The sequence below is a fragment of the Rhamphochromis longiceps genome, linkage group LG10, assembly GCF_057381845.1.
Source record: "Rhamphochromis longiceps isolate RC_006_pf linkage group LG10, R_longiceps_female_GT1.1, whole genome shotgun sequence".
NCBI classification, from domain to species: domain Eukaryota; kingdom Metazoa; phylum Chordata; class Actinopteri; order Cichliformes; family Cichlidae; genus Rhamphochromis; species Rhamphochromis longiceps.
Window position 1 is genome coordinate 1,581,441 of NC_140566.1, and position 25,502 is coordinate 1,606,942.

Sequence of the window (25,502 nt, forward strand, 5' to 3'; positions counted from 1 at the left end):
ACAAATCCATTTTTGCCCTTCTTTTTTTAAATACTTCACTATTTTCCTTTTTCTTTCTGCCGTTTTGTGTTGTTTCACTTTGAATTTGTTTAAAAGGAAAAAGCTGAAAATTTAAATAGTTAAAAGTTGAAATGTAAATAGTTGGTTTTTGTATTATATAATTTATTTATTACATTTTATGTGGAGTGAATAAATAAAAGTATATTTACAGTGGCCCCTACAGACAAAGCACGTACAAAACACAATGGAAGTGCTCCAGGATGCTAGGGGGCAGTGTCGAGCTTTTGTTACCTAGTGGCTACACAATCCAGGAAGTACCAACGACCAGATTTGGTTTGTGGTAGTAACAGGTAAATGAACATTTTTTTTAATTATTTATATTGACATATATATATAGGGCTGTTCGATATAACGATATATATCAGATGACAATATAAAAATGTCTGTCGTTTGTTTCGTGGTGTCACAAAATAAACTGTTTATGGCAATATTTTTTCATGGTTTTGATGGTCACTGTAGTGGCTTTTTCTAAATTCTTAAAGTTCTCTCTTTGTCTTATATTTAATATAACCACACTACAGACAGACAAGCGCCTGTTTTTATGTGTTGTCGTTAGCAACGACGACGGTAACACCGTCGCCTGTTCGCTTGTTTATTTTCCACATAGACCTTTCACAATAAAGCTCAAGATCCTGTTCAAAATAAACTGAATCATGTGAAAGAGTATGCAGAGTGCTTGCGGATGAGAAGTAAAAAAGAGCCGTCAGGTGCTAAAAAATAAACCTTAGACTCAAACGTTAGAACAGCACGCTGTATAATAAATACAAAGAAAATGGCGGCCGTTACAACTCATGTCTAAAAATGTATAGTTTCATGCATCGGTTAAAACATTCAACTCCCGGTACATGACGCTCAGCTGGAAACACTTCACGCAAGTCGAGCTGCACCAGATTCATAGAATTTTCAGAAAATGTTAAATTTTTGTGATTTATATCGTTATCGGAACGATAGATCGGGATATGAGATTTTGGTCATATCGCACAGCCCTATATGAGTGCTTGTGTATAAATACACAAACAATACACACATGCTTTCAATTGTGTAATTTAAGTGATCTAGGTAGCACTGTTTTGGAAGTTCAGTTAACGCTAGAAATGGGTTTTGGAGTTTGTAAGTGCTTTGTCTCTAGGGGCCACCGCATATATTTATATATAAACATATATTTATTAGGGGTGCAACAATACTCGTATCGATATTGAACCGTTCGATACAGTGCTTTCGGTTCGGTACGCATATGTATGAACAATACAAAAATTAATTTATTTTATCAACTTTCCTTCTGACGATGCTGTCTGTGTTGAGCGCTCAGTGGATCTGCGCTCGACAGTGCAGCCTAGATCCACTGAGTGCAGCGCAAGCTAGCGAGACAGAAGCTAAGCTCGTTGCAACATGGCAAACTGAACCTCCCCCACCCTCATTCAGATCTGGCCTTTGGAACTATTTTGGTTTTCATGTGACGTATGACCCTGAAGGTAAGCGAGTCATGGACTAAAGTAAAACAGTATGTTGGATGTGCCACGCAATGCTCAATTACATGGGTGGGAACTAGTGTGTTAGCGCAGTTAGCTCGTTAACGTGTTGGCCGTCCAGCCCCACGCACGGGGCGATCGGCGGTAGCTCGTTAACGGAGATTTGCCGTGTTGTGGCGTTAACGTCATTTCAAGGAGATTTACGCTGACAGCACTAGTGGGAACAAAATGAATATGACTGCACATTTACTCCGACATCATCCTAGTGCAAAGACAAGTGGAAGCAGACAAAAACAACAAGCAGCATGCTACAAACTTTACCCGAGTCATTTAGACAGCCGTTAGCACAGGATTCTCCTTATGGGGACCTGATATGTTTAATATGCTGCTGAGAATATAGCCCAGAAGAAGCGTATAGTATAGCTTTTATTTTGGAAAGAGACATTTCTCTGTAACAAACTCTTTTCCAAAGATGAGTGATTCCTCAATCAGATACAGGGCTCGCAATATCGCTAGCCCGACGTCCTGGGGCTAGCGATTTTTCCAGTCGGGCTACCAAAATCTATCTCTGCCCTGCCCGTCGGGCTATTGTAGGAAGGAAAAATATATGTCAATGCTTTTGCATTCTTTCGGAAATGTAGCTGGGTAATTATGTCATTGGCATCGGTGAGCCACTGTCAATATGTGACATATTGAAATCGTGTTTGAATTTGCGCTTGTTTTTTGCTTTCACTTTGCAATCGCGCAAACTGTGTATAGAGAGCGACAGCACTGATCTGTGAGTGATGATAATTTGTGCACCAATTCCTCTGACATCGTCTTATTAATCGTTAGCTTACTATGCAAACATGACAAGTGAAATCTCCCGCAGCTTAAACATGTGAGAGGTTGATCGCAGAGAATCGCTGAGCTTATGTGAGTGTGTGTGTAAAAGCAGCAGGATATATATTTTAGTTCTGCTGAGCCAAATAAGACAGGTCAGGGTGAAGAAGTGACAGCCAAAGAAAAGCTTACCACAAAACGGAAAAGTTATGACAAATCAGACTATAAGGCAAAAAGAAAGTGCAGCTTTATGGTTTCATGGACAAAAGAATTTCTGTGGCTGCAATATGACGAGCTAAATAACCAGGGCTGCACATAAGTGGTCCGCAGGTGCGCATTCGCTGTCAAAATAAAAAACGCACACAAGATAAGAAGTTGCAACGGGTGTTTGCGTACATAAGATTTTCAGGAGGAGGACAGACATTTGTTTAGAACTCTTAAAGATGTCGAAGAAGCTCCTTTAAGCAATTACTTTGGTGTTCCTCCACCGCCAAACAAATGTCAGAAGGAGTCCGAACCACAAAAGAAGCATGTATTCTCGGAAAAGTAGTTGCAGGAGGTGAGCTGGCTTCAAACAAATGATGAACGCACAGAGATGTGGTGCGGAATGTGCCGTGAAAATTTAATAAATGACAAATTAAAAAGGCATGAACATTTTTTTTGTATCGAAAAAAATATCGAACCGTGACACCAAAGTATCGAACCGAACCGTGGATTTTGTGTATCGTTGCACCCCTAATATATATAATAAATAAAACCACGTTTTTTTTACATTAGTAATTCCTTTTGTGCATAATTTTATATTGTTGTTAATAATAAATTAATTAAAGCAACAAAACAACCTGAAGAGTCGATTGGGAGCCGAAAGAGCCGACTCTTTTTAGTGAGTCGAGCCGAAAGAGCCGGTTCTCTAAAAAAGACCCGGAATTCCCATCACTACCACACAGCATGACTGAGAGAAACACGGGGCTAAAATACGCGGAGGGATAACAAGGGAATGGGACACACAGGAGGAGAGCACAGCTGGGAGTAATCAAACACAACAAGAGCAGGGGAAGCCAAACTAGGCACACTGACGAAGGCTGTGCAAATTCAAAGAGTCCTCCAAATGTGGCGACAAATGCCTTCTTGTTTTCCTTGAATTCGAAGGATGGCTCGGGTATCCTTCGGGTCCTACCATATCCCAGGATTCATTGCGGGCCATACAGGAGTTTTTCTGATAACGATGGCGGTCAGAACGGGAGTTAATGCGGGAGAGGAAACGCTTTCAAATGTAAGTGTATGAAAATCTGCTGGTACAAAAGTTACATTTTTATAGCGGTTGTGTTGTTAGACTTTGGCATCTGCATAGACATGTTTTTGTTTTTTAAATTAAAATAATCGTAAACTAGCTTGTACGGTGGGTCCCGCGGTTTTTACATACGGCTAATTTCGATTTTTGTGATATGTTTTAGGGACCAAAGATCAAACGGCTGAATTGATAAAAATAAGAGGAGAAAACGATCCCCTCTTCACTGGGGTGCAGGAATAAATCAGTTTACACATCACACGAGGCCGGTTTTATTAACCCTCATGCTGTACAGAACCTCTGATGTTCCTCTGATGTTCCTCTGATGTTCTCCTGTGAAAACTTTTGGATTTAGAGATTAATATAGTTGCCATGGTTTCCTCTCTTCTCTTATGTGTTGTGTGTGATCAGGACAATTCTGGGGAAGTTGGGCCTGCGGGGGAAAGTCACCCACCTCGCAGGCCAGAAAGAAATGGGACAACTTAAAAATAAATAAATACAAAGTACGTATGTGTGTTATCAAGAAGATAATTATTAAGAACACAAGTTAAGAAATGTACAAATACTAAGAGCTGTTGTGGTGTTTTTATTTGTCTACTGTCATTTTTGATTTCCTCTGCCTTTAGGAAGTATCCAGGCTCAGGAGAGGGGGTCAGTGGGAAGCCCACTGCTGTGCTTGGCCCTGGTTTGCCCTCACGGATGAGGTGAGAGGACAGATGCCTTCCATTAGGCCTCCTGTCCTAGTGTCCTCTCTCCCTGAGGACACTCCAGGGCCAAGCACAGCAGTGGGTGAGCAAAACGACAGCAAGGAGGAAGTGATGTGGAAACTTATTTCAACTTCTTAGAGACCTGAGTGTGTTTAAATGTTTACCTTAAAACTTAATCTATAATAAAGTGACACTCCATCTTTGTTCATTACAAAAATAGTGAATATTACATTACCAAAAACACATTTCAAAAAATCATCACCCCATTTTATACTAAATTTCATAATCAACAGGACCCAAGATCTACATCACTGGGGACGGCTACATCCGCCGTGGGGAAGCACGAGCGAAGGACACCATTGGGACCAACCTCGGTCTGGATGCACCGCTCCGGTGGTTCGGCTGGGGTGGGATGGTTTGGAAAAGCCTGATCCCTTTTCTCTCTCTCAATGCCGTCAAGGAAGAGTCGTACCATATGTCCTGGTGATCCCGGAATAATATCCGGAGTTGTCATCGACTCATGCCACCTCACGACACAACTACAGTAAGTATTGAACTTTGAGTTCTTACTGCTCTTTGTTAATGTTATGGACAATATAGGGCCATAAACAAGATCTGCCAAAAACTGATAGAAACCATTTTCTGAATAACTTCATCTCTTCTTCTTCTTCTATTTCTGCTGTTCACAAATAAGGACTCACAGGCTGCACAATCCTCGGCTGCTCCTCAGGAAAATATCTGTAACGTTGCTGTTTCACTTCAGCCGCATGAATCGTGTCTCACATAATCTTCCTATGAACATCTTCCCTGTTTTCTAGTGTATTGTGTACTGTAACTTATTTTCAAAAGGGATTATTTGCTACAAAAACAGTGACTGGGTTCTATCAGAGTGAGTTGGACAGACGTGCATGAGCTGTAATATTTGTATGTATTTGATGAAGGCTCATAAGTGTCAAGTTAATTTTGTAGACAGAGTTTGTACTTTCAGAGAAATATTGTAATGATTTCGGGCGTGTAAATTTCAAGCAGGAACCTCAGAAACACACTTGGTGTTTAAGAGGTTAACGATGTTTGTGCCATCTCAAAATGCAAAGAGACTCCATGACAGCAGCAGGTGTTACTGTATTATATCAGAACTGGATCCAGCAGAAATGTATTAACCTGTTAATGTGTTTGATGAAGAGATGCCTTATTTCCACCACCGTTGCATATCCGGGTTTTAAAACGATGCGACCAGGTCGGGGTGATCACCTGGGACTTGAAAGAGGGAGTGGCTAAACCACACATTACAAAGTGTAATAAGGTGGCAGCCATCACCGATGGGGAGATTGTAGTGAAGCGTGTTTGAGGAGTTCTCCAAAGTCCACGAGGGGGGGCCTCATATATAATAAGGGGGCATGAACTGAGAGGCACAGCTCCCCCTTAGGTCATAAACATCACTGCATGGACTCAGTTTTTCAGGGCACCTGCCCTTCCACTGGCAGAAGGTCTTACTGCGAAAGCGGAGGATCTTCTGCATCCTCCTGGCCTGTAACGACGCCAAAGATGAGCTCAACCAAGGGGGGGTCGTGGAGGTCAGTATCTGTGGTCCCATCAGAACTGATATTTAGCTTTTCAAAGAAACCGTTATTGTTTTTATGCATTTACCAGTCAAAATTGTTGTCAGTCAAACACTAAATTGTGGGAACATGAACAACCACTATTATTTTATCATTTGTGTTTCTGGTATTCATACAGTCCATTTCCATCATGCCTACATACATTTGTATTGTATGGGCTAGATTACACTCAACAGTCTTTATGTGCTCGCTAACAATGATGGAAGGATTAGATTATATCGTTTTAAATGCACAGACAAACGGCTTTAGTGAGTGTGATGTATACAATGAAAACAAAAGGAGGAACAATGGAAGTAGTCGACATATAATGTAGTGAAAGCTGTCGCTGAAGCATGGGTTTAAAGGAAAATACTCAAACGTGTTGTGTGTCCAAGGTGTTTGTAGACTCGTCAAGAAACAAACGCCTGTCACGGATCTATACACTCACTATAACTGACGTTAATTTTAATGGACTTTTCTGTGTTTGGCAGTGAGGAAGGTTGTCAGGGAAACAACACGTTCCTATAAAAACTCTCCAGCTGAAGCAGGTAATGCTGCACCTGAAGTGTGATACTGACAGCTGAAAGTCATCTGGTACATTTGGCGGTAGGTGAGCAGATTGTGTGTGCCTGTGGGCTTTGTGTGTGCCTGTGGGCTTTGTGTGTGCCTGTGGGCTTTGTGTGTGCCTGTGGGCTTTGTGTGTGCCTGTGGGCTTTGTGTGTGCCTGTGGGCTTTGTGTGCGCCTGTGGGCTTTGTGTTCCTGTGGGCTTTGTGTGCCTGTGGGCTTTGTGTGTGCCTGTGGGCTTTGTGTGTGCCTGTGGGCTTTGTGTGCGCCTGTGGGCTTTGTGTGCGCCTGTGGGCTTTGTGTGCGCCTGTGGGCTTTGTGTGTTAGTTAATGAATAAATCTTTCATTCTGTCATGTTTGTGATTCCAGGATGGTTGAACCATGACAGTCTCCCTGTGGAGGGAGGCAGCCATTCACCACTTTGTGACCACATAAAGGTCTCCCATGTGAAGCTGAACCAGTGTGCTTATGGCCCACAGCTGCACACCGCTGCACACCGCATCATTCACGAAGACTGCGGTATGAAGAAGCCATATGTTCGTACCAACATGTAACAGCAATGTCACATTAACAAAATATTTAGAATGATGGGTTTTGAAATGTAAACAGATGCACTGTGTTGGTCAAAATATGACATCATACTATCAGAAATGATTTCATCATCTGTTGTTTTTAATGTTTATTCAACTGTATTCTAAGCTGCCTGTTGTGTCCCATGACCTCATACTGTTTGTTTTTTATTTTTTTATTTTATCTTGTTGCATAAAAATGTTCCTAAACAAATAAAAAGTGTCAAAAAAAAGAAAGAAAAACAAAGTATGTACAGCAGTATTCAAATCTGAATTTTTAACCAGACGTTATTGAACGTATTCATATAAACCTGCACTGTTGCTGCGTTTGTCAGCTGCCACCTTTCCTCTGCCTTTACGATTGCTAGTATCCAGCGTCAGGCGTGGGAGTGAGTGGGAAGCCCACTGCTGCTACATGGCCCTGGTTTCCCTCATGGATGAGGTGTTAGGACGGAGGTCTTCTACCACTCGTCCAGGAGGATGAGGACCAGCTGCAACCAAGAAAGAAAAGAAAGATTGGATATGAGAATGTGAAGGGAAATGGAGGAAAGAGCAGAGAAGGCTGTTTGGTTTACTTGAAAAACTTGCCTAATTTTTTTTGTTAAAGTTCTGTAAATAAAAATCGTTGTAAATATTTCAACTTTATTTGCATTTTTTCAAACTGTGCTAGAGATGGGCTGATCCGATATTATGTATCTGTCCCCCAGAGCTCGTCAGAAGGCAACACACACGTTGAGCATAACGTGGACCAATCTTGGTCCGCACACGTTGGTTAAAACAGACTTTTTTCTATGCTAAGTATAAGTACCTAATATCGATAGCTTGCTGTAGGGTTTAAGGCTTAAGCTAAGAAATCTGTACAACTGTGTCCATTGAAAAGCTGTTGATTAGGGTCTGTTTAAAAAAAAAAAAAAAGGAAAAAAAGCATTGGTGTTGTGTGTTTGCACCACCAGACTTATGAAATGGACAAATTCAACCACATAAAAGCTTCTTAGCATTGTTGGGGTTTTGGCTAGGTGAGTATGACTACAACTCCCAGAATGCACCGGACAAGGGAGTGGGCATGGCTCTCTGCCCTGGCCGCTGACATGTTCGCAGCACTGGCAGTCCAGTTACATTTGTAAGAGAAGCTGCAGGTGATATAACAGGTTTTCAGCTCATCGGTTTCATGTTGCCGGGAAACAAACAGAATAAGGAGCACATGACCGCTGCTTCCCAATAATTTATCTGATGCTGACGTCTGTGCCCATCATGCAATCACAGAACGTCTACAAAACAGGAGACATGCATCTGAGAACACAAAACCATTGTTGCAGTTTGTAAAATCAGCAGAGTCCAGACACGGACCGTTTTCCACCTTTTGCAATACTGACTTCCTCAGGATCTATCAAGTTTGTTTTGGGGTTTTTCTTTTTTACAGCTATACTTCCTCAGGATCGTTCGGATAGAGGATGGAAGGATAAGGTTGAGATTCAGGCAGCTAAGCATCCCTAAAATCGGAAATGGTAATAAATGTGCGTTAACAGCAGTAGAGTTAGCAAATAAAAGAATAAAAATAATTAAATACAAATAATATTTTTTGAGGAATTTCCCGTTACTGACTCCAATTTCACTCCAGCTGCAGTGCTGTGAAAGTATCTGTGAGAATGGAAAGAACCTATCCAAACTTACCTGTGGGGACAAAAGTAATTGCCCTGCTATCATCATTATTATTATTATTCTTACTATTATGCTGATGCAGGAACATCACCAACACAGGGACACCGTCGCTCATCATGAGAATCGGAGCCGTGGCCTCAACATAAGGTTAAAAATACCTCTGTCACCACAGCCATAAACACACGGTGCAGCCTGACAGATTAAGCTGGTGAGCTGCTGATATTTGGATCTGAACTATTTTACCTGCTTGGTATTTTTTCTTATTTGCATTTAGTGTGACCTGGTGTTGTGCTGCTGGAGTCGTAGTTTCCCTGAGGGGAAACTTGTCCACGTCTGCTTCAGACAAAAATGAATGTTTCACTGGTCCCAGTGAGCACAAAAATTGAGGCAATTTGTGTTTGTTCAGTCTTTTCTTTGTTGTAACTATGCTTCTTGGCTATAAAGGTCTTACTGCTGGAAAGCCCGTTTATTTCCCCTTCAATGGTGTCACGTTTGTAAGGAAAATGTGGGTTGAGCAGCAGAGTTGAGTATGTGGGCTGTGGCCATGAAAAACTCGTCGAATGTTCTCTGCCAATGCCGGACAGCTTATTCTGCTACTGACACTTGTTGGGTGTCATTTACTGAATTCTGAAGATTATATGCAATTAAACGGTTTATTCTTTTAACAAATAGGGGCCTCAGTAACACGTGGAAGGACCATACACAGCCACAACAGCCTGGCAACTCCTGGTCACGTACTGCGACTCAGCCAGTGTGTGACCAAGGTGGTGTTGGGTTTTAGTTCATTCCCAAAAGAAAAATTAAAAGATATTCTGTAGAAAACATCCTAAACTGTTGTTTCCATAATGTGTCTAAAATCATGTATCACCCCATGTGTTTGCCTGTGTTCTGTGATCGCTACATGGCCTACTTCATTTTAACTGGTGTCCAGGTTGCGTGATGTCGAATTGTCCACAAAGACCTTCAGGTTAGAGTTGGCGAGCGGTGCGTCCTGTAGGTCAGGTCTGGGTGAACAGGCTGCTATAAAATCATGTGGTTAACCATCTGCTGCTGTGGGTTTAACACAGTCTACACAGACTCTACTAAAAAGTCAACCTGTTGTCCTAATGTGGCAGGTCTATGTCAGCAGTGGATGAACTCAGCATTTGGTAGCAAGTGTTTTTGTAAAGTTTTTGTTTCATTTTTAACAGTGATGAGCGGTATGGCCATGTTTATGAGTGTTAGCTGCTTTCATTGCATGTGTGTGTGTTACTAGGTGGGTTAATGCATTCTCTGTCTGTCTGCTGTCTGCCTCTCCTGCAGTGCTGCAGCAGTTCATGGTTGTGAGATGTACATTGTCAGCAGTAGGCCTACTCAGTATTTTATATGGCCCCACCTGTTTGTATGCATGGCTGACAGTGCCAGGGCTCCTAAAAAGACGATGGTTGGATGTCCTGGAGGATCTCCTGGCAGACCTGGACCGGGGCATGCAACACTCCATGCCAGCTGGTGGAGGTAATGCAACATTTCATTATTTTCCAACCGCGAATAAAAGCTGGCAAGAAGAAGGAAGCCCGTAGCCAGACATATATTAATCAGTATTACAGTTATGTCAAAATCTACACAGATGCATCAAAGAATACAGCCAACCAAAGCGGGATAGCATTTACTGTTCCTGAATTTAATATCAAAGTAAGGAAAAGGACCAGTGATGGTTTATCAGTATACACTGATAAACCAGTATACACTGGTTTATCAGTGTATACTGGCGAAGGTTTTACAAAATCCAAAGGAAAACAGGAGAAATGAGAAGCACAGGAAGGAACAGGAGAGAGGCGAAGGTTATATCTCAACTTAGATTTGGACACATTGGTCTGAATAACACGTTGCTTTTAATAGAGAAATTCCGTACAGGGAGTGTGACTGCAGTAGAGAACAGGAAACAATAGAACATGTTTTAATGCATTGTCAGAAATATGATGCTGAAAGAAGACAGCTGATCAAAAAGCTTGAAAGTCAAACTGGTTGATTTATTTCGTAAGAATTCGAGTAGTGAAAGTTATAAGGTGATATTTTGGTTTTTAAGTCAGACTCATTTGTTCGGGAGGATTTGATTTTTTTATTTATTTCAGTCCACACTCCTCACCAGTTGGTGGCGGTAATGCACCATTTTGCTGTTTGCCAACCGCCAATAAACAATATAAAGAAGAAGACTCCTGCGGTTTCTCTTCAGGCAGTTGTGTGGTCAACTGCAGTCGAGGGTCCTTCTATTGGAGGTGACATTTAGCAGAGACGGGGAATAGTTAACATCACAAACGCCTCAAAATGGCACAGGCAGTGCAGAAGTTGGTTGCTAAAGTACCCACCCTGGTTAACGGTAAGCTAGTCTGTTATTTGGACGGGTCCATTAGTGGAGGCTGGGGTAGGCAGTTTTCTCCTCGGTGAGAAGACTTCAGTAGGCCGACGCTGTCAGCGGCACTGTGACCCGGGCGTCAGTTGAATGAAGCAGGTGTAACGTTAATTGACGCTTTCAGACGTAGAAGGCCTTTGACGTTGATATGCTGTGTTTTTGTTGTTTTGACATGTGTTGTGGATAAGCAGGTACATCGGTTTATTTGGTTTGCTCTCAGCAAACACAATCCGCGTAGCTGATGGCTAACGCTACCTGCTAACATCTCAGAAGCTCTGCAGCTAGGATGGCGAATCGATAGCAGCATTTAATGTTCTCTCTCTCTCTCTCTCTCTCTTTCAGCCGCTGTCACCTACTCCAAACCTCGCCTGGCAAACTTTTGGTACTATGCGCGTGTTGAGCTTGTCCCACCTGCCCCCGCTGAAATCCCTAAAGCCATCGAGGGGGCCACAAACATCATCAAGGGGTTCCAGACGGGACGTCTCGGTCAAACCACAGTGAAGGTACTCGTATTAATCTAAGACACAGGTCATTGTTGTTTATGTAAAAACAACAACAAAAAACACGTCCACGTCTTTTTTAAATTAAACCTGCGGCCGTGGTCGTGCATCTTAACCACAGCAGATGTCACATTATTAATTCCAACCAAAGCCTCTTGTGCTGACTTTACATCGTCTGTCATCTCCTGGATTCATTAACAAAGCAGTAGCTGTAGGACATCATGAAATAAGGACACATTTCTAGCTTCTGATAGTAAAGAAAACCTCTTTCAGACTGTGGGCAAATTGTTGTTGTCTTAAGAAAATATTCAGGATTATTATAAAAGCTGTGGTTGTACACACAGTAATGCACTGAATTTAGTGTGCGTGTGTACATGGATGAGGACAAACTTGAAAGTTTTTAACACAGCCTTTAGTGGTTTGTTGTTGTGTTTTATCTCTCACACGTCTCCTGAGCAAATCCAGCCAATTCTTCTTTGGCAAATCTCTCAAGCTTCTCCAGATGTAATGGATTTCAGTTCAGCCCCCAGATTTTCAGTAGCATTCATGTTAGGCCAGTCAGTAATGTTCACTTTGGTCTTCAGGGGAAAATCCTTCACCAGGAGCAACGTGTGTTTTGGGTCGTAGTCCTGTTGGAAGCAGCAGCAGAGACGTAAAGTTTTGCTGCTGACTACTTTTCTTTCAAAATCTTAACATATCCGTCTTTCTTCATGATTCCCTCCACAATGATAAGATTTCCATCCCCACAGCATAATACTCCCACCAACATGCTTCACTGTGGGGACGGTGTTCTTGGGTTGTACACCTCTGCTGTCTTTCCCCAAACATCAGCAGCTTGTCAGTAACCATAGTATCGTCTCATCTGACCAAAAGACATGGTACAGTATGCATCATCTTCTCCAGGTTGTCTTTAGTATTCTTCAGTCTGGCTTGAAGTGTCTCTTCTGCAGAAGTGGCGTTTTGGTGTGCAGCCTCAAAGTGCGCTCCCGTGCAGGCTTTCAGTGATTGCACTACAATTCCAGACTTGGCTACATCATTAACTTACAGTGGGGCAAAAAAGTATTTAGTCAGCCACCGATTGTGCAAGTTCCCCCACCTAAAATGATGACAGAGGTCAGTAATTTGCACCAGAGGTACACTTCAACTGTGAGAGACAGAATGTGAAAAAAAAATCCATGAATCCACATGGTAGGATTTGTAAAGAATTTATTGGTAAATCAGGGTGGAAAATAAGTATTTGGTCACCTCAAACAAGGAAAATCTCTGGCTCTCACAGACCTGTAACGTCTTCTGTAAGAAGCTTTTCTGTCCCCCACTCGTTACCTGTATGAATGGCACCTGTTTGAACTCATCATCTGTATAAAAGACACCTGTCCACAGCCTCAAACAGTCAGACTCCAAACTCCGCCATGGCCAAGACCAAAGAGCTTTCGAAGGACACCAGGAAAAGTATTGTAGACCTGCACCAGACTGGGAAGAGTGAATCTACAATAGGCAAGCAGCTTGGTGTGAAAAAATCAACTGTGGGAGCAATCATCAGAAAATGGAAGACATACAAGACCACTGATAATCTCCCACGATCTGGGGCTCCACGCAAGATCTCATCCCGTGGGGTCAAAATGATCATGAGAACGGTGAGCAAAGATCCCAGAACCACACGGGGGGACCTGGTGAATGACCTGCAGAGAGCTGGGACCAAAGTAACAAAGGTCACCATCAGTAACACACTACAACGGCAGGGAATCAAATCCCGCAGTGCCAGACGTGTTCCGCTGCTGAAGCCAGTGCATGTCCAGGCCCGTCTGAAGTTTGCCAGAGAGCACATGGATGATACAGCAGAGGATTGGGAGAATGTCATGTGGTCAGATGAAACCAAAGTAGAACTTTTTGGTATAAACTCAACTCGTCGTGTTTGGAGGAAGAAGAATACTGAGTTGCATCCCAAGAACACCATACCTACTGTGAAGCATGGGGGTGGAAACATCATGCTATGGGGCTGTTTTTCTGCCAAGGGGACAGGACGACTGATCCGTGTTAAGGACAGAATGAATGGGGCCATGTATCGTGAGATTTTGAGCCAAAACCTCCTTCCATCAGTGAGAACTTTGAAGATGAAACGAGGCTGGGTCTTCCAACATGACAATGATCCAAAACACACCGCCCGGGCAACAAAGGAGTGGCTCCGTAAGAAGCATTTGAAAGTCCTGGAGTGGCCTAGCCAGTCTCCAGACCTCAACCCCATAGAAAATCTGTGGCGGGAGTTGAAAGTCCGTGTTGCTCGGCGACAGCCCCAAAACATCACTGCTCTCGAGAAGATCTGCATGGAGGAATGGGCCAAAATACCAGCTACTGTGTGTGCAAACCTGGTAAAGACCTATAGTAAACGTTTGACCTCTGTTATTGCCAACAAAGGTTATGTTACAAAGTATTGAGTTGTATTTTTGTTATTGACCAAATACTTATTTTCCACCCTGATTTACCAATAAATTCTTTACAAATCCTACCATGTGGATTCATGGATTTTTTTTTTTTCACATTCTGTCTCTCACAGTTGAAGTGTACCTCTGGTGCAAATTACTGACCTCTGTCATCATTTTAGGTGGGGGAACTTGCACAATCGGTGGCTGACTAAATACTTTTTTGCCCCACTGTATGTCCTGGCAGTCGTTCTGTGGTCTTGAGACTCTTCTTACTAATTTTCCTTTCAGAGTCCTGGAAATCTTTTGCTTCCTACCTGTGACAGGCTTTTGAACTTGTTGATAATACTTCTCAGTTGCTCTGTAATGCTGTGAGAACTTGGCATGTGTTGATTTTAAAGCTGAGCGTTACAGAGTTCATTCATTGCACAGCAGTAGTTTGTGCTATGGCTAAATGAAAAGTTCCCTTTTTCAGGAGGAGGATGGTAATAAGTCTGCTATTGTGTGCAAATAGTAATAATTAATGTTTTCTATAGAGAAGCGGTGTGATTAGAAACGCCTTCATCTGTATTTAAAATGATAAGAAAAAGCACCTGGGATGTGATGCTGTATTATTGATCACTGTGTGTCGTACAGGAAATGTTAATTCAGTATTTCATTAGTGAGGTCCATCATATTAGTAATTACTGACAGAAATGGATCAAATGATGAATTAATCTGTGAAGTACATCTTAAACCTGTAATTATCCAGAGCAGCAAATAAAATGTTTTTGAATTTCAGGTTGTGTGTGTGAATCCTAATCCTGTACTTTTGATGTTACTTCTAATGCAAATCAAACCTGTGTCCTTGCTTCCTCGCAGGATGCTTTAAGGAACGGGCTGGTGGCCACCGAGGTGCTGATGTGGTTCTACATTGGAGAGTGCATTGGCAAAGGAGGCATCGTGGGCTACAATGTCTAAATTTTGGACTTTAAAGCATTTTTTTTTTCTTTTGAGCATTGTGTGCTCAACCTACTCCATGAAATATGGGAACCAGTAAAGCTGTTGTGTTAAAAAATCTGTTTTTGACTCATTAATTTAACCTTATTATTGAATTAATCTGCAGGTTTACTACAAAATGTTATTCCTCTGCTCAAAGCTGAGTTGAACGTGTGTAATCATCGTTACTGTTGCTGTCAGGATTGTGCAAAAACTACCAACATGAAATCATGTGTTGTACTATAACTATCCTGCTGTAGTTAAGTACTTTAATTTTGCAGCACTTATCTGCTAAATGTGAACAGTAGATGAGCTTTCCACTGCCAAACATTGATGCAGACACTCGCTCTGATGGATGCATCAGGGGCAGCTCACGGTTCAGTATCCAAGTGGACTGGATCATGTTCCAAATGGGAGACGAGCTGTGCTGCTGCACTTTAAAGGACTGCGTTTAAACTGGGCTTTATTGTATTTTCTGATGATATGGTGGATTTTTAACATCAACTCTGAGCAGAATAGTGTCACTGATAGGCTGAGGCCTTTTTTTCTCTTACGGTTTAGTTCTTACATTCAACCAGCAGGGGGAGCTGCGTGTCAATACTGCACTGCTCCCTCTGTGTAGTTTGAGATTTCAAAGGATGATGTGGAACACACTGCTAGTATTCGACATGAGACACACACACCATTTCTAATCCAGTAATGTGTTTACATTTGGTGATCCTGTCTTCTTTGGCCCAGTTCTGCACACGGCTCACAAGACAAAGCTCTGTTCATTTGAGTTCTTTATTTAAATGCATCAATGTTGTTACAAAACAATTCTCTTTGATAGCAATTATACTCTGCTGTCCATTATGTAAGTAAACATACACAAAATTAAATAAGGGTTAGTTCAAGTGGAAAAACTCATGTGACGACCTTTAGATAATATCACAACACGACCAAATGAAATGACAGCATTCTTGGAACAGTAGTGAAATTATAACAATGCACCTTCATAGTACTCATACCTGTCGTAGGAGTGCAATTTTAAAAGAATTATTCAATAACAATAGTGAACAACCTAATGACATCACAAAACTGACATTGTTAACTTTGTGTAAATCTATAGATGCAAATTATCAGCTAAAATGTTTAAAAGTATGTTATCATATTATCCAGCAGATATCATCAGACGCCAAACAGGATAACACTTTTCTTGTGTGACTATGCAGGAATTGTGTATTTCAATAATACATATATATATATTTGTTAAACTGCCATGAGAATATGATTTGACAGCTACATTCAAAGCTTAATACATGTGGTGTTCAAAAAAAGTGTATAGACATTTGGAAGAAGCATCATAAACCTTAAAAATAAGCTGAGACATTTTATAATGGGTGCAAAAATAGATATTCCAAAAGCACTGGTGTATATTCGCAGAAATCTTTTTAAAACAGCTCAAATGCCAGCGTTCACTTGACGTTGCAGATCCTGACTGACGTTCCGACTCCAAAGCCCGGATAGAGGGGCTCGACAAATTTAGTCTCAAACCTGTGCAGGCGGGTCATGGTGTTGCCTATGCTGTAAAATGCCAACACCCCTGCAGTGTGATCCAGGTACACGCCTATCCGCGGGGAGTGAGGACCATTGGCAGGCTTGTCCACGCGGTTGTGCCACGCTGAGTAACCGGAGTCAGAACAAAGCAGACTCCAGGATTTGTCGTTATAGCCCAGCAGACAGAGCGAACCTTTGCCCTTTCGACTGATGCTCTTATAAGCCACTCCGATGGAGAACTCCCCGCTCCACTCGATCTCCCAGTAGTAGCGGCCTCCAGATAGAGCTTCTCGGCACAGCACCTGGGCAAAGCTATCAAACCTCTCTGAGTTGTCTCCGTAGGACTGCGGCTCCCTGGTGCGGATAACTTTCCTGCTGTTCTCAGAGATGCAAAGCTCCTTGTAGGCCGTGTTATGATCTAATTTCAGTTGGCAGAAGTCTGAAGAAGGAAAGACGACATTGAATCCAATTCAAAACCGTGTGAACAATGTCGAGTTTTTAAAAGTTGAGCCTAATGTAGCTGTTTTACTGCAGAACAGAGCAGTGATCCTCAAATGGATGTGAGGTGCACCTCTGAAATATCTATGCTGTACATGAATTTAAAAAATACCAGTCATAGAGTTCCTGAAACAGACTTAAATCCAGTAAAAATGCCGTTTTTACAAAGTGTTTGTCAGTTACAGATTTATTGTTTCATAACCTGCACGCTGATACACAGCGCTGCACTGCTGCATTTGACCTTTTCATAGAAGTCAAATGTTCTTTGTTGCTTTGAAGTGCTGCCTTATACCATAACTGATACGAGAGAAATGATTGAGGATATTAACCTCCAGCAAGAGACTTCTGTGCCATAAAAAGTCAATGAGTGAAACGCATTTTCCTGAGATGTCATGAGCACAAGTAAAGCAGCACGCTGCAGTAAAATACAAACTGTCAAACTGACAAAAGTAAAAAAAATGAATACTTGAGTACAAGTTATGTTCCAGAACAACTCACATTTCAGAAAATCAGCTCTGGTCTTTGGCTCTGGGGGAGTGTTGTCCACTGTCATTTCTTTGCCTGCACGTGAAATATCTCTTTGTTAGGTCACGGTGAACTCCATGCGCCCACACAAATGCCTGTAATTCTTTGGCTGGTGTGGTTTTGGATAATAATTAACCTCTTGCGGTTATAAACTGCTATAGGAGCCTCACCTCTGCTCCTTCTGTCCAACGTTCGACTCTCTGTAGTGTAAACCGGGACCTCATTCACTGTAAAGTAGAAGATATACATGATTAGAAACCTGGAAGTTTTACTCTTTGTGTTCAACATTACGTTTGTGCTGCTCACACCTGACTTGGAAATCCTGAGCAGCTCCTCTCTGCCAAACTCCTCGAGGCGCTCCTTAATCTCAGCCACAGCTTTCCTGACAGCCGCGAAGGAGAAGTCGGGGTTCACGGTCACTCTGGGTATGAAGCCGTCATCAGTGGGGGTGCAGAGGTAGTTGAAGTTCTGGTGCAAACATGAGAGCCAATGAGAAATTTGAGGTAGTGTCACGTGGACGGTGACACGTGGGTGCCTGGGTTCTCAGTACTGTGAGTGTTATATTATGGAAATGTATTGATCTGCCCAATTTTTTAAAAAGGGCTCAATATTTCATCACAGTGTCATCGTTAATCACTTATTAATAAGTATCCTGTTAGCCTGATATGACAGCTGTCGACACAGTTTCTTTAAGGCTGCGTGGTACCTGCAGGAAGTGGATGTGGTCCTCAGTGCTGTACAGCTGCTTGAGGCCAGACTCTTTTTTCTTCAGCTCATCAATCTCTTGTTCCAGACGCTCGATCAAAGCCTCGGATTGGCTGAAAGCAGCCTTCTCATTGATTCCAATCAGCTTGCTCACCTCTGACCTCATCCTCTCAATGGAGCGTATCATATCCTCAAACATCTTCTGGCTCTCCACCATGGCTCTGTGGGCGGAGTTCTGGGCAAAGCAAGCAGGATGTCATCGCTCTACAGCCTAATCTTCATCAGCCTGATCTAAACAATCTTGGGAGACTGATCTTGCTTTGTGTAGAAACTGATCCGGTTGTTCAGGCCTTACCTTGAGGGAATCCACCGCAGTCTTGAGCTCCTCCAGCTCCTTCACCCTCTCCTGGCATTTTTGTTTAATCTCAGCTTGGGAGACTCCCAAAAGTTTCTGCAGAATTAAGGAGTATTACAGAGATATGCGTTTTAATAATTTCCCAACCATTTGTGCTCATGCTGGGAGCCAAACTGGCTTTAAGATTACTATCACGTAAAATGCAGCTGAATGTTGTTTTTAAAAAGGTTATGCCAAATGTAAAGCCTGCAAACATTCTTTCTCATCACGGAGTATCGGTGTGGCCCTGTGGCGTCCTTAATAAGCCCCTCTCAAAGATCTTCTTAATACATCCCGCTTTTATCTCAGAGGGAGAGGGGAAAAATCTTCGGAGGAATTCTGGCCATGTCAGGAATGTGAATCTACCAGCGTCTGACTTTTAAAGAGACGTTTCAAGGTGCACGCAGCGCTGACATGCAGAATAGAAGGCTTCTAATTCAGCTTTTACTCGAGCCCACCAACCCATTCTTCAAGATAAGCTTGAGGAATGTGGGGAATCCAGGGAGGGGGAATCAACAGGAGAGGGGGAGGGGAGACGGAGCGGGAGATGGAGTGAGATGTGTTGGACTCAGGTTGTAAATCTTTAGATGAGAGAAACCAGACTCCCCGCCATGTAAAGCCAACAGTGGGATAAAATATGCGTTCATGGCGGCACAGGACTCCTTTAGCCTGCATTAGCTGTAAAAACACTCCCTGATTACTCACACAGCTGCTACATTACAGTATCTATTGACATTCATGTCTATCCCACAGCGTGTTACAGGCAAAGTGAGTCATTTGAATGCACATTGCTCACAGAGATTGAATGTAGGTGTAGAGTGCCTGCACTCCCTGACATTCCTGCACCGCTGCACACTCACTCCCACAGGTGGGAACCAGCGCAGCAGAAAGAAGGCTGCACTTTCTGTGTGTTTGTCCCACAGCTGGATCACCGCATTTTCTGGAAAGCCGCTTTCACGGCGCCTGTAAGACACGCCTCCGGCCAGTGTCCAGCTAATCACAGGGCTGGATTTGTTTTGGCGGCTGTGAACGCTCGCCAGGGTTGCTGATAGCCTTGGTGAAATGGGTCAAAGTACAATCACCAGTCGCAGTTCAGGGGAAGGAATTGAGAAAAACAGCCTGTTTGCTTTAGCTCAAGTTATTCCAGAGAGGATGTGCTCCTAACCTATCAAAGAAAACATTCAGCTTGCAGTCTCTCTCTCACTTGGTCTCTGTCTGTTAAAAGGAGGCATCAACAGACACTGAGAGTTATTCTTACCTGCTTCTCGCCCCTCTCTGCCTCAGCAGACACGATGTCATGGCCCCTGTGCTCGCTGACTGTGCAGATGGCACAGATACACATTTGATCTGTGCGACAGAAGAGCTCCAGGGACTTCTGGTGCTGTGGGCAGATCTTCCTGTCCAAGTTCCCTAACTCGTCCACAAGCTTGTGCCTCTTGAACGTGGTTGATTCATAGTGTGGCTTCAAGTGCTTTTCGCAGTAGGATGCCAGGCAGTTGAGGCAGGACTTGACAGCCTTTAATTTCTTCCCGATGCAGAAGTCACAGGGCACGTCGTTTGATCCGGCAAAGACGCTCCCCTGGGACGTGCTGAGGTTGAGGTTCAGACCGCTCTTCTTGATCTTCTCTGCCACCATGCTCAGAGTGGCGTTGGGCCTCAGTACAGGCCTCTGGGTGAATGTGATCTTACACTGGGGACAAATGTAAATCCCTGTGTAGTCGGCTTCATTCCAGTAGCCACTGATGCAGTCCATACAGAAGCTGTGGCCGCAGGGGATAGCCACAGGGTCCCTCAGTAGGTTCTGACACAGAGAGCAGCTGAAGTAGTCTGGAGAGGTGTGATCAGCCATTGTGGTGGACTCCAAACAGTCAGCCCTGGAGAAACAGTCAGGGAGAATGCCAGGAGGAGATAGGGATTTCGTCGAGTGTGCCTGAAAGCCCGCCCTCGAGAGTGTGGTACAGCCTGCCAGAGACAGGACCTACTTGTATTTCTAAATTCCAAAAGGTTATTGATTGAAAGCAGGCAAGGCCCCTCCCCCATCCTGTGAGTACATCGGGCCCTGCCCAGTTCAGATAAGCAGGTTGAACAAGGAGGGAGAGGAAAAAAGAGCAAAGCAGAGAGCAGACAGGAGAGCAGAGAGAGAGCAGAAATAAAGAGAGAATGAATGAAAAGTAAAACACCAAAGTCGTGACAATAAATGTGCAAGAAAATGTTTCCATTTCCCTGCAGCTTCCTCTTCTTTCACTCGCATTTCTCATGTGGCTCATCTGCGGGTGAGCTGCGCACACACTTCTTGGCAGCTGCATTTCCACCTATTGTTGTCCCACAGAATCGCCATTGTCTTAAACCGGTTATAGTCCGACAAACATACATGCAGCCTAAGGTACTGAAGGAATTTCAGGGACCACCCAGTAAACAAACACGCACACGGTTTGAGAATGACCTCAAACGTCTCTGCTCACATCTGTCGTCAGAGAAACACTCATTTAAAAGTTGTAATATTTGTTCTGTAACTGGCCCGACTCGTCCGTTCACTCGTACGTGGCCGTTTGTATCTGCAGATATGCGGCTGGTTTCTGTTTTCAGTGGTAAGAAAACATTCACGTGTCAAACATAAACGCATGGGTGCAAATACTCAAACAGACGCATTCCTGTCGCGTCCAGGTGTTGTTGCGGTAGATGTCTCGCATAGTTGTGTACATATTTCACTCGAGTTACGTGGCAATGCAAAATGTCCCCCTCATAATTCCTGCACGTATTACTGGTTAGAACAAAGCAGGGGAAGAACTCCTGAGGTGACCCGACTCTCTCCACAGCGTGAAGTGTCTGCTGACATCACCGGCCTCTCATTAGCATTTCAATTAGGCCCAATCTGCTCCTACTTACACCAGTGTCCAACTCACAGGCATGTTTCCTGCTTGAAATTACCTTGAAAGTACACATTGTTAAAAAAAGAAATACAAACACTCTTTGAACACTGTTTGAAATTAGCTTCAAATAAAATTGTGCAATGTATGTTTGCCTGATCTGCAATCACATGGCAAAGTAATCTTAAGCTTCTAAAAGGTACATTTGCTCCACCTTCAATTCATAGCTTGCATTACTTCATACACGAGGTAGTTTCACCTCTCCGTATTTGGTCAGGTTTCTGATAAGCCAGTTTTCCTTCCTTCCTCCAGAGTAAAGGGAGCATTGTGCTTACAGATTAACCACCTGTTTTTGGACAGCACGACTGCCAAAGGGGAAAAATCTTTGAATCAAAGTTTTAAATGAGCGTGCTTGCTACACAGCAAATTCAAAAGTGTTAAATGTTTTGGTGTTAATAGTCTCCTTGCAAAAGTAGAGTTAATTTTACTCTAAGCAGAGTCACATTCTTTTAATGTAACTCTGAGGTGTAAAATGATAGTAGTTAAAATCGAGTGTTAAAAATGAGTGTTTCTCTGTCAAATCTGGAGGTGTTACAATGGAAACATTAACTCTTGACCTCTTAACTCTGAACTCCTACAGGGGCTATGACACCAACAGAGTAAATTCACAGACTCCGCCCCCAGCACGGCTCCAATCGAAGCTGAAGTGAAGCCGTTTCAGAACATTTTGCTCTACATATTTGAGTTGTTTGCCATGCTTGGTAAGTCATTTTTTCAAAGATTGTTTCAATTATTATCATGAGCTTTTACTTCTGTGGCTCTTTGGAGTTGAGACAAAGCTGTGTGAAAGGCATTAGCCATGTTGCTCGCTGATAGCATAATATTCTGTTTTAGCTAGCTGAAAGGTATTGTTTGCGGGCAAATACCACAGCCTTGAAAAAAGCTTGGATGTGAATTTTCAGTCAAACTTTTGGTCAAATACACCTAAAACAATGTCTAGAGTGTGAAATGTTGGTATAATGGTGCTACTTGAAGCCTGAAAACGATCGCCCATAAAAAAAAAACAAAAAAACGAGCAAACAGCAGTAGCTGACGTCCTGACTGGATTCTACGTTAGCATTTAGATCCCTCCAGAGTTTTGTGCACACGGTTTAGGTAAAAATGAAAAAGGTTGAGGTTTTACATTTAGTTCAGTATTACCTGTTGCCTGTGTCTTTGTCTTTTGGGAAAATACTTTACACAAGTAATGGCTCAAAGAGGATTCCTTTTTTCTTTTTACTGTGCTGCAATTGTTTACTGGATTATTTGTGCCATTAATTACTGTCAACTAATTTTTATTCAATCTCCGCACAGGATATGCTTGTGAAGATGGAATATGGGGGAGAGCAGAAGTGCGTTGAAGTTCCACAAAGGGATGAATGAAGGACATGCATATTGTATTGAAGAAATAAGTGATGAGATGCTGTTATTTGCATTTACCATGTCAGACCTTTTGATAAACACAATTCTAATGAAAGTGAGAACATGTATACTGTTACATCTTTCAGAAAATGTTTTGAAATTGTGGTGCACAGTTCAGAATAAATGTTTTTCAAAAACCATTGCGTCTTTTTAGTAAATGTTTATTTCCAAAAGAAATTTCTAGAAGTTCAGAACAGTAAAATTCCCGCTTTTTAGAATGAATTAGAAGTTAACTCTTACGTAGTTAAACTAAAATACTCTTTGAGAGTTAATATATAAACTCTTAACACCAAGTGTTAAATTATCAACTCCAGACAGATTTGGTGTTTAACACTAAATCAGAGTTAACGTACCAACTCTCCAAAAAGAGTTAAATTAACACTCTCTGGTGTGGACCCATATAGACACTTTAATAGTGTTGAAATCAAATCCGACAGTGTTAATTTGGACATGCTGGATTTGCTGTGTAGAAGAGTGAAAGCTTAACAGCACAAGTTTGGTCAAATGTATCCCGTGCTCCGAGGAAGCCAATCTGAAGCATAACAGTGTTTACAGTCAGTTTTATTAAGGTTTGAGCAGACGCCCACTTTAAAGAGTGGCAGGCTTGTTATCAGGCTGTTTTCTCCAACAAAGCAGACCGAAACTCCGCAGTCATCCACAGTCATATATAGTCCAAGTTCAAGGGGAAAGGTCACCCTTTATAAAAGTGCAGCGAGCATGGTTTCTTCAAGGTGAGCGCAGGAGAGCGCTCGCTGTTTGATCAAAGGAAACGAGTGAAATGAGAGCTTAAAAAGTGAAAATGCAGGCATCGGTCATCAGTGCATACACAAGATTTCAGTGAAAAAGGCTGTTGCAAGATTCAGAAGAAATGTTGCTTGACAGGATGCATAACTCAGATAGGGATGATCCAAAACGTAGAACAGCGTTCAAAGTGTCTAACAGCTCGTTCTGCAGCTCAGAACTGCATTCCCGTGTTTTTTCATTTGTTGTGGTAATGATAAGGATGTAGAGATGTGCACATCCTTTGTTATTGTTATGATATAAAGTTTTGGTTTGCTCGAAAGTGAGTCCTGAAAAAAAGAAGGGAACGGTATCAAATCCTTACACGATCATTGTTAGGCGCTATTTTAGGTCGTGATGCAGCTGAACTGCTTATAAGGAAACCTGCAGCCAGCAGCGAGCCACGACAAGAACATCAGCAGAACGTAAGGCTGGAGTCGGGGGATAAGGAGAGAGCGACGGTCTGTGGCCAGCCGCAAAGCCTCGGTGGTGTCTTGTTGTCGCCTCTTCAGTGAACCTGCCAAAGATTCACAATGGTTTATGCTCCCATGCTGACATCCTCACAGCTGAACTTTGTGTCATGATGCTCGAGGGCCCTCTTTTTGAGCAACGCGGAAAAAACTGAATCACAAAGTCAGAGAACTTTAAAAGAAGCTAAGATCTCAGCGCTCTCTGTTTCTACACCCCTGTAGGGAGAGGTCGAGTCACATGGAAGGAATAAACTCTGACAGATGCTTATTTGACCTTTTTGCTCCGATCACTGTGTTTGCTGGAACTGGATAACGGGCGCATGAAAAAACAAAACTATGCACAGATGACAAAGTGAAATATCGTCTCGTAGCTCCAGACAGTTTTTCTCCTCCAAAGAATCAAACAAAGAAATTTTTTTGTTTTATGGAAACGAAATCAGAAAACAGAAAATCTGCCATCAGGACAGACATGCTTTCTATTGCATCACTAGCAGTTCTGTCGTCAGTTTAAAAGGGTGTGTTGCAAGTCACTGGCATGTAATCAGATTACAAACAGATGAGCAGTGTTACAGAGCACAAGTTACAGACTGTCCTAAAATGATTCAGCATAAAATAAGAAATGAAATTAAAGAAATCCTGTGAAAAGTATCTATGTAACTTTACCCTAAACTAACACTGACTTTAAATAAGTTAACTGCAGAGAAGAGTGATGGAAATCCTTTGAATGCCAATGAACTTGAAATAAAATAAGTAACTTTTACAAACCAGAGATTACATAAAGATATTTGTGATGCTTTTTCCAATATCAGTTCACAAAGTTTTGAATCACCTCCAGTGAGGAGCGTAACCACAGCCAGAGCAGCTTTGGTTAAATGCTACGTGTGGTCATACATGTCAGCTGCAGTTACTGTTGTTCACAGCCGACCCTGTAATGCTGTTTAGACCCTGCTGGCTCTCACACAAAGGAATCTTTTAAGCAGGCTTTCTTGGCCCTTCTGTTATCTCGGCTATCAAGTGTAGTTGCATTCCTATCTGACACTGAAACTCCGGCCGGGAGGCGTGTTCGCCGTAAAGTAAAATATACAGAGGGAAGGATTTTGTGTGTGTGCAGAAGATGATACATTATTAAATACTTTAGCTTCTTACTGGTGGAAACGTTACAGTTGAGTTCGTGTATATGAGAACTGTGGCATCCTGTCAGAGGAAATCAGTGGCAAAGCAAAGTAAACGCGGTTAATAATTAAC

At 42.5% G+C, this 25,502-nt stretch overlaps 2 protein-coding genes and 2 long non-coding RNA genes across 11 annotated transcripts; 3 read left to right on the forward strand and 1 right to left on the reverse strand.

Annotated features, from left to right (window-relative positions):
* Positions 1-300: 300 nt before the first annotated feature.
* On the forward strand, positions 301-7,699 carry LOC146660098 (uncharacterized). Of its 8 annotated transcripts, XR_014913493.1 has the most exons (7): positions 3,281-3,624; positions 3,806-3,870; positions 4,051-4,142; positions 4,266-4,890; positions 5,041-5,920; positions 6,436-6,550; positions 6,879-7,699. It is a non-coding gene; the product is annotated as an uncharacterized LOC146660098 (long non-coding RNA). The 8 variants fall into 8 exon arrangements; XR_014913489.1 differs by lacking the exon at positions 3,806-3,870 and adding an exon at positions 301-350 and having other exon boundaries at positions 3,501-3,624; positions 4,051-4,890; XR_014913490.1 differs by having other exon boundaries at positions 4,051-4,890.
* A 3,235-nt stretch (positions 7,700-10,934) lies between these two features.
* atp5mg (ATP synthase membrane subunit g) lies at positions 10,935-15,073 on the forward strand. The gene is made up of 3 exons (XM_085419800.1): positions 10,935-11,093; positions 11,469-11,629; positions 14,905-15,073. The coding sequence occupies exons 1-3, from the start codon at positions 11,042-11,044 to the stop codon at positions 15,001-15,003; spliced, it is 312 nt and encodes a 103-aa protein (XP_085275926.1). The 5' UTR covers positions 10,935-11,041; the 3' UTR covers positions 15,004-15,073.
* A 717-nt stretch (positions 15,074-15,790) lies between these two features.
* On the reverse strand, positions 15,791-20,918 carry ftr82 (finTRIM family, member 82). The gene is made up of 7 exons (XM_085419790.1): positions 19,938-20,918; positions 18,641-18,736; positions 18,287-18,520; positions 17,889-18,048; positions 17,751-17,807; positions 17,554-17,616; positions 15,791-16,996 (listed from the first exon to the last, which is right to left on the reverse strand). The coding sequence occupies exons 1-7, from the start codon at positions 20,526-20,528 to the stop codon at positions 16,476-16,478; spliced, it is 1,722 nt and encodes a 573-aa protein (XP_085275916.1). The 5' UTR covers positions 20,529-20,918; the 3' UTR covers positions 15,791-16,475.
* A 79-nt stretch (positions 20,919-20,997) lies between these two features.
* On the forward strand, positions 20,998-23,147 carry LOC146660101 (uncharacterized). The gene is made up of 2 exons (XR_014913495.1): positions 20,998-22,307; positions 22,900-23,147. It is a non-coding gene; the product is annotated as an uncharacterized LOC146660101 (long non-coding RNA).
* Positions 23,148-25,502: the final 2,355 nt, after the last annotated feature.